At 43.1% G+C, this 8,565-nt stretch overlaps 1 protein-coding gene and 1 long non-coding RNA gene across 3 annotated transcripts; one reads left to right on the plus strand and one right to left on the minus strand.

The window, feature by feature from the left end:
• Positions 1-4,660: 4,660 nt before the first annotated feature.
• LOC131234482 (homeobox-leucine zipper protein ATHB-6-like) lies at positions 4,661-7,957 on the minus strand. Of its 2 annotated transcripts, none has more exons than XM_058231406.1 (3): positions 7,360-7,957; positions 5,734-6,104; positions 4,661-5,637 (listed from the first exon to the last, which is right to left on the minus strand). In XM_058231406.1, exons 1-3 carry the CDS (start codon positions 7,418-7,420, stop codon positions 5,095-5,097), a joined length of 975 nt encoding a protein of 324 aa, XP_058087389.1. In that variant the 5' UTR covers positions 7,421-7,957; the 3' UTR covers positions 4,661-5,094. The 2 variants fall into 2 exon arrangements, with proteins under 2 accessions (XP_058087389.1, XP_058087381.1); XM_058231398.1 differs by having other exon boundaries at positions 5,734-6,107; positions 7,360-7,956.
• LOC131234492 (uncharacterized) lies at positions 6,752-7,091 on the plus strand. Its single transcript, XR_009165725.1, has 2 exons — positions 6,752-6,887; positions 6,944-7,091. It is a non-coding gene; the product is annotated as an uncharacterized LOC131234492 (long non-coding RNA).
• Positions 7,958-8,565: the final 608 nt, after the last annotated feature.

Genomic DNA, 8,565 nt, shown 5'->3' on the forward strand with positions numbered 1-8,565 from the left:
GGGTTTTTGGGAAACGAGTCGTATACTGGGCGTTACAATTAGATGCAAGTTCTACGCACATTAGGGTTAAGATCATAGCTTAAGGTTTCAATTAATTATCCTTAGAGTTTTGATGTAGAAGTAGGGTTTTCATCTTAGAGTTTAGTCCTAGAATTAGATTTTAGGATTTTAATTGTAGTTGGTGTCCAATAAATTACAATGTTAATTTAATAATTAGAAAATAAGCATTAACCTTAGTGTTATAATTAATATTAGCTAACATAGTACTAATAATGATTATGATGATAATAATTACTATGATCTACATCTAAGGATAATGTTGAAAAGAGTCAAATAAAATACTACTATTTGATGATTACAATCTTTGTTTATAATAGCTAATTATAGCATAAATAATCTACTAATGTCTAATCATATATAATATTAGCAATCCCAGTAATGAGTGTGGTAACAATTATTAACATATCAAAACAAGTCTAGCTTGGGAAGAAAACGTTGACCCACCTACGTCGACTATGTTTGACCCACAAGCTTGATTTGCTCCCAACTCGAGCAGCTCAACTCGGCGAGTTTCAGCCGAGTTGACTCGGCAGCGCGTATCAACTCTCACTCCTCTTCTTTCCTTTCTCTCTTTCTCTTTTCCTTCTCCCACTCACTCTCTCCTTTCTCATGATCTAACAGGGTTTGGGCTTGATCCAGACTCGGATTCAACCCAGCTGAGTTGACTCGACTAGTCAAAGCCCCATCACTCCTCCTTGCTTTCTCCCTTCTTCCCTCTTCTACTTCTTCCTTTTGCTAACACGTCCACCTGACCTGGAGCAGGTCCAACTCGGTCTGGACTCAGCAGCAACCCATGCATTGGTCCAGTGACTCGGTCAGGCTGAGTCGATGCGACGGACGGCACCCACTCTCCTTCTTCTTTCCTTCTTTCTATTTTTCTTCTTCCTCACTTTCCTAGGATAACCTAGATCGAACCAGGCTTGACACGACTCGAACAACGTCGACTCAATGTGGCACAAGGTTGGACAGCAGCCCCGACTCAGTTAACTTGACCTAGCAACTTGGTTCGGCTCGAGCGGGTGCAGCCATGCGCCCCTTCCCTTCTTTCCCCTTCTTCTTCTTGTTTTCTGCTCTTGGAAAGTCCAGAGGTGGCTGGACTCGTCACAGGCACGGCCCATCTCAACGAACTCGGTCAAACTCGGCCTGAGCTTTGGCGGGAGTGCGGCACCACTTCCCCTCTCTTCTTTCTTCTTCTTCTTTCTTTCTTGTTGTTCCTCCTGATCATGACCAGACATATCCGACTCGAACTAGGACGTGGTCCGACTCGGACATGAGTGCGGCAGTGACTCCCACCATGAGGAGCGACTTGGTGAGACTCGAGTTCGAGTCTTGCACCCGACTCCCTCACTATATCTTCTCTCTTTCTCAATATTCTATCTTCTTCCTCCTCATGCGGCTGTTACACCAACCCCTACCGACCTGAGCAGAGTCGCCTAATAACCCAACAGATGCAATAGAGAAGAAGACTGCCATTAATGACGTCTTCTCTCGCAGAGCGTCTTCATCCGTTTTCTTTCTTCTTGATGGTCCAAATGGACCATATGAAGCTTGTGGCTAAGCTTTTTCAAAGCTTGGGAAAGGTTTGGGCGGTGGGTTCGAGCGAAGGAGAAAACAACTAGTTCTTCTCGAGCGGCCGCAAGGGATGGAGAAAATGCTCGGTTGCACTTGGTTCTTCCTCCTTTTATGTCATAACCTAACCTCCTATGACCATTAGATGAGGAAGATCACGGTCAGGATTCGTTCCAGGGTTTTCCTCTCTCTCTCTCTCTCTTCATGAAAATATCTTGTTGTTCGACAGGATAGCTGGCAACAGTGCATGCTATTTTCAACGGCCAGGATCGGCTCCCCATGGACGGCTAAGATGTAAAGGAAGGTGGGTGTGCGGATTGCCATCCTGAAAAAACAAAAGGAGAAACAGAAACGTTTCGTTTTTAGAAAATGTTATGCGTGCAAGACCAATTTGCACCAAGAAACGTGTGCATGAACACGTGATCTAAGGCACGAGATTAGGTGGGGTTTGGTTAGAAGAAGCGTCTGCACCAGATGGATGGATCAGATCGGCCTTCCTATTACATGTGGTGGGCCACTGATCAGAATAAACGGACGTTGTCTGTTTGTCAGGGTGCGGGCGGAAAGCAATAGAGAGAGGGAAGCCTCTCTTTTTAAAGAAATTGCGGGTCAGCCCACTTTGAGCGGGCTCCCCGGACTGGTGCACAACCAACACCTATGTGGGGTCTGTCGCGATGATCAGGTGAAATCCACTCCATCCATGAGGTTCCTCTAGTCCAAAATGGGCCTCTATCAAAGGATGAAGCAGATCCAAGGCTCGAGTGGGCCATATTTTAATCTTGAGTGTTAATTATGGATTTCTGTCCATCCACCAGACAGATTCCTGTCTAATTCTAACCCACGACACACCCAACACCCTTAGAATGAAAATTCCCTTATGCAAGTACGGGGTGTTACATCCCTTACTCGAAGTACGGATCACAGACTAGGAGTCAATTTAAGGAAAGAGAATCTTTGGATTTGTCTAACCCTTATATATTCTGCAGGTTCTAATCAACTACGGGATTTGGAGATTAAGTGGCTAGTGGCGATTCCAAACTTACAATCAAAGTCACATCCGCCACAACAAAACAAAAAAGACAAAAACAAGATCGCCTAAAGTGCGGGTGCTGATCTCCCAGTGTTCACAGGGCCCTATGAATTTTTTAATGTTAAAAATCATATTTTTATTTTTATTTTTTAATTTTAAAAAAAAATGTTAAAGGCAAAAGGGCTACACTAGGTGGGAATATTTTCACACGAAATAGTTAAACTGCTCACACATGTCCGAATCCGATGGTTCTAAGCTTCTGTCACCCAACGACTCCATTTTTGTCATTCCGATGCAGAGCTCGAAGTTTAAACCCACTTGCAATTTTAAGAGATCTCCTTCCGACTACGACCAAGGCTAGAGAACGAAATATCCCTAAATGATGGGAAAGATATTTGAATCTCATCGCACTTTCTGATTGCAAAATCTCACCAATCGATGGCTTGGATCTCACGGTAACGCTTCAAATCCTATCATCTCTCCAATCTTTAATGGTTTAAATCGCTGCAATGCATGTATTTCTTCGTGGATTTTGAGTAGAAATGCAACGATTTCTGCTATAAAAAACCTTGGATTTGGAGCTAAGATGCTTCAATTCCTGGATTTATGTTCTGGATTCATGTGATATGGGATGTTTTCTTCAATTTTGACTAAAACAGAAGACTTGATCCGAACCATACCTAACCTGATCCTACTTAGTTTCCCTAACGAGTCAGACTTGGTTCGCGTCAGGCCAGCAGTGCAACGGATCAGATCGGGTCAGATGATCCGGACTCGATGATTTCGTGTCAGTTCATTGAAAATTTCGGACGAAGTCGAGGTGGACCCGATCTGGTCCGACTCGATGCCCACTTCTGCTCCCATGCTCTGGGAGAATCCCACGGCAACCGCTCAACACCAAACTTCAATTTTCCATTGGAGCCCGGTTCCTCTTTAACGCTTGTAGAAGAAGCTTAATTTAAAAAAGCGTGGGGCCCACCTTGATGTAGGGCTAAAAGTCATCTGACCAGAAGATGCTTCCTTTCAGGTTCATCACGTATCCCAGAAATCAGCCCCACCAAAAACAAAGGTGGGTCACACCACGTATAGCTGTCGGGTTAGGGATGCCAACCATTAAATCTTCTGCTTGAGTGGGCCCCACTGCATTTTGTATATTCTATCTATACCATTCAGAAGATGCACCCTGCCATGATGAATGGACACACCTAAAATCAGGGCACTCAAGAATTCGAGACACGCCACTTGACTTTAGAGGCTTTCCGAGATATTTAGAGGATGGGTCCCACCTGAGCTTTGTACCGTCATAATTTCCCCATCTCATTTTTGCATATGATTCAAAAAGTAAGCCACATGCCCACATCGCAGGAAACAGTGAGGATGGAAATGCCAGGGCCCACCTTGATGTTCATGTGCCATCCAAACCATTCATAAGGTGATCGTTCCATGCCCACTCGTTCCTGTAGTGTGGTCCACTAGAGTTTCCGATCTGCCTCCTTTTTAAGATCATGTCCTAACATTAGCTGGAGAAGCTGGCGAGGGTGGATTTCTCAGTAGGCGCCCAGCTAGTATCCAATTGCAGGAACATCCTGTAGGTGGTGGAGCAGGCAACTGGTGCCCTAATTTTTGGGCTCTTGGAGATATCTCATCAGGAGGCAGGTGGGCCTAGAATGTACGGATTGACCGTCATACACACATCACGATGGCCTCACACGAGGTGGTAGAGATTATTAAGCAACTGTCTCAATCGGTGGATATAGATGGCTCCAAATTACCTTAATCATCATCAAAATCATAGCCATCTAAGCCTTATCCCAAGTAATTGGGTTTGGCTCCACTAACATTCCATTCTATCAACGACATGGGGCCCATTGCACCAATTCAGACAAATTCGTACCGTTGATAATTATCATCGTGGCCATCAATCAATCATATGGCGATGAGCAATTGAGATCCGGGCCCACCCGTCAGCTTTCCATGGTTTGCCATTTTCGGGTGCAAAAATGTGGAAACAAGATCCTGAATTTAAAAGGGATAGTACATGATTCTTGGTTTTCTTTAATCACAGTAGCACCCAAAAGCAATGGCACTGCTTCCTTACTGGAGGCAACGTCATCATCCCTTACCCCATACCCACGTGAAACCCCTTCTCCCTCTCTCTCTCTTCGAAATTTCCATGTTTTGTTTCAGGAACTCCACTTCTCTCTTTTTGTTCTTTTGCCTTATTCCACCTCTCTTTCTCTGCGTTGGAGATTCTCTTTCCAGCACTGTTTTTTTTTTTTTTTTTTTTTTCCCTTTATACAAAGACATAACAAGAAGCTACATACATTTGCATTTTACAAAATGCCCCCTCACACTTTACTTCTCTTCCCATTCTCCCCTCCCAATTTTCTTTATTGCCTTTTACTCTCTCTCTCTCTCTCTCTCTCTTTTTCAGTTCAATTCCATGGCTCAGAACAGTACCATGAAAGAGTGGGAGCTTGTTCATCAGAGAAGAAATCGCAGGGCTCCTCCCCAGTCAAGAAACTGGGTTCATCCATCCTCAAGAACTGATGATAATATGCCTTCTGGGCATTTGTTGATAACCTCAGATCTGAGAATTGCAGGCAATTCGGCAATGAATTCGATGACGAAGTGGAAGAACTTGAGATGTCGAACCTGAGGGGCCCTGATGCCGGCGATGCGGTGGTCATCTGAGGGGGAACCCCAGAGGAATTTGTGCTGTGAGGGCTGTTATCGTCAGTCAGGATCGCGCTTGAATCGCTGCTATCTGACGACCCATCTTTGAATTCTCCAAACAGTCCACCGTAATGGTCTAGACTCTGATCGGCAGTCGCATTATCTGGTCCGCCGATCGCAGCAGAGATCTGACTCTGCTGCTCGGAAGCCTTGTTTTCGGATTCCGACTGGACAATCTCCTCTTTGATTGGGCGCTCGTTCTCCATACTTCCTTCCTTGAGCTTCGATTTCAGCTCTCTGATCTGCAAACATCAGAACAAAGAAAACCCAATTCAGATCCAGTCCAACTCAGATATCTTACAATCGGAATTCACAAAAATTGCAGGAGACGAACCAACCTCCGCCAACAGAGATTCCTTGTCATGGCTGAGAGTGTCGTAATTGACCTTCAGCTCTTCGTAATTTGCTTTCAAAAGGCCGTAATCTCTCTCCAATTGCTTGGTCTTCCAACGAGCTCGCCGGTTCTGAAACCACACAGCAACCTGCCGTGGCTGCAAGCCAAGCTCTTGGGCGAGCTTCACCTTCCGCTCCGGCTCGAGCTTGTTCTCAACCTCGAAGTTCTTCTCCAATGCCTTCACCTGCTCAACACTCAGTCGCCGCTTCTTCTCGGCTATATGGCCGGTTTCCTCCGCGCAATCCTCTTCTTCCAAGCCATCTAGCATGGGTTGATAGCCCCTGTTGTAAACGCTGCTGCCGCTTGAAATTTTCTCTTCTAATAAGCAAAATTATAGAGAATCAGACTAAAATCCATTTAAATTTCAATGAGAAATGAATATAAACAGCTTGTATTGATTTTTTTATTTTTTTTAATTCCTAAATTCTATTTATTTTCAAATTAAGCTGATGGAAATTCCAAATTTCATCAATTCAAAGTTGTATCAGTAGAATACCAAAAATGTAAAGAAAGGATGTGTCAGAATTTAGGTTGGGTGCATATATCACTTCAAGGGAATTTGGATGGTCACAAGTGGTATAGATAAGAATCAATCGGATCCGTCCATCTAGTTGCCCCTAGTTTGGATGGATGGAACTGATCCTATCCACCCGATCCTGATAGGTGGCTTTCAAAGGGACGGTGTCAAATGAAGTAATTAGTAACCAACCTTTCATCAACGGAAATTGAAGAAATGTGATGGACAGGATTGTCTAATTAGGGTGATTTTCAAAACACGAGTCAATCAAGATAGAGACCATTAGATGGACGGCCCTGATTGATTCATATTCTTGCCCTACAGGCGATAAGAAGATAACGTAGCGCTGGAAGAACCGGAGTGTACTAGATGCCGTCTCTCCATAGCGCACGTTGAAGGTGAATGCATCAATCAGGACCTTCCATCTAGTGTCGTACTACGGATGGTATAAATTCAAAGAAAAATAGCTCGGATGATCCTATCAATCTAATCAGCGAACTTCAACGCAACGGATTGAAACAAGAAAAGGCTATTAGCCACCATGAAGTGCTGAAAAATGAGGAAAAACAAGCGATAGGATCGTATGACACGTATTATTTTAAAGAAAGGACCATCAATAACAGGGCCCACGAGATAGACGGTCAAGATGGACGCATAATCCTGCCACGTTACAATGTAATCTTCCGAGTATACACAGTCCAATTGTCCAAATATGCATAGATCCTATGATCCTAGCTACAGCTGTCTGATCATAAGCTCATTACGGTAGAAATTCAGAAAAGTGATACGGACGAGATGGATTGTTATATGTGATTTTGAAAAAAATATAAATAAAAATGGACCTTTCATTTCAGGGGCCACTGGATAAACGGTCCCGATTAGATTGAAAATTAAAAGAAAAATGTCAAATGGATGTACTACTCCATAAAAGCTACTCTTTTCTCATTTAAAAGAGAAAATTCCATCCATCTAATATATCTTTTCTTCTTCTGCTTTAAATTTCAATATATATATATATATATATAAAAGCATTTTAAGGGTAATCAAGATTACCTGCAGATGTACAGACAGGAATCATAGCACCCAAGGAATCAGAGCTACCCAACCGCTTCATGTCTGTGAAGAAAAAAAGAAAAACAAAAGCTCCCCTACAAAACCTAAAAACCCAAAACAGCTGAAAGATCTCTCCCTCACTTGTGCTTCTTTTTCTTAGCTCAGTGACAGTTGGAGAAGAAAAGAAAGCAAGCAGCAACAGCTCTTCCGTTATGTGAGAAAAACCATGGAAGGGCAGCTACTCTCGTGCTTAAAGCAAGCTGAGAGCAGCAACAGCGCCCACAGCTGTCTGGAAGACTGCCATATACTGCTCGTTCTTTCACCATCTTTTTCATTCTTCCCCACCTCTTCTCCTCCTTCAGATCCCATCAAACCCCCACCAGAAAGAAACGAAAAAGAAAAAAGATCCAACGGACCAAAATCAGTAGAATACGCTCTCTCTATCTCTCTCCCTTCTTCTTCTTTCTTTCTCTATTTGATCATTGCTCAATCAATCGATACAGCCATTTTCAATGGGAATTTCTTAGAGAGAGAAAGAGAGAGTAGTAAAAGGCCAGCGAGGCTGATATCATTATGTCATGGCTTCTCTTTCACGACCCGCTGGCGATTCTTTCTCTCTCTATAAATAAACCTGCCTGAGTTAGATGTGGGGTTAGATGCTGACTCCGGTTAAATGAAATGAAATGAAATGAACATGGAATGGAAATGGAAATGCGGGGTGACTGGTGATAACCGGTTTGTACGTGCGTTGCCACGGGCGGAGATATTTTTGGGATCGCAGGAGAGAGAGCGCGCGCATTGGTGGTGGGAAAAGTAGCATGGAATAGGAGAAAAACTTTTATACTCTACCGGAGCATGAGAGATGATACACAGTCGCTTAGGAATTCCTTATAACTTGCAAACACGTATAATAATGGTAAAATTAAACTGTCCAAATTATGTTACCCAGAGTATGTATTTTATAAAATAAAAATTAATCTTATTTAATTATCTAATTATCGGATCGCTTGACAGTTATTGGACGTTTAAAATGAAAACATCTAATGGCCTATTTACACAGTCGAATTTCCACGACTAAGAGGTTTTGTATTATTCAACAAATCTAAAAATGGGATTGTGACTTATGCGACAGTAGACTACACGTTCTAGTCTGTTTTATCGGAGTTAGTATCTGACATGTGAACAGTTTATACTTGCCGACTTATC

The sequence above is a fragment of the Magnolia sinica genome, chromosome 2, assembly GCF_029962835.1.
Source record: "Magnolia sinica isolate HGM2019 chromosome 2, MsV1, whole genome shotgun sequence".
NCBI classification, from domain to species: domain Eukaryota; kingdom Viridiplantae; phylum Streptophyta; class Magnoliopsida; order Magnoliales; family Magnoliaceae; genus Magnolia; species Magnolia sinica.

Coding starts and splice junctions, on each gene's coding strand:
- LOC131234482 (XM_058231398.1), bottom strand. CDS start 7,420: ATGAAGCGGTTGGGTAGCTCTGATTCCTTGGGTGCTATGATTCCTGTC. Junction 6,108..7,359: donor TCCTGTCTGTACATCTGCAG/GTAATCTTGATT, acceptor TTTGCTTATTAG/AAGAGAAAATTTCAAGCGGC. Junction 5,638..5,733: donor AGGAATCTCTGTTGGCGGAG/GTTGGTTCGTCT, acceptor TGATGTTTGCAG/ATCAGAGAGCTGAAATCGAA.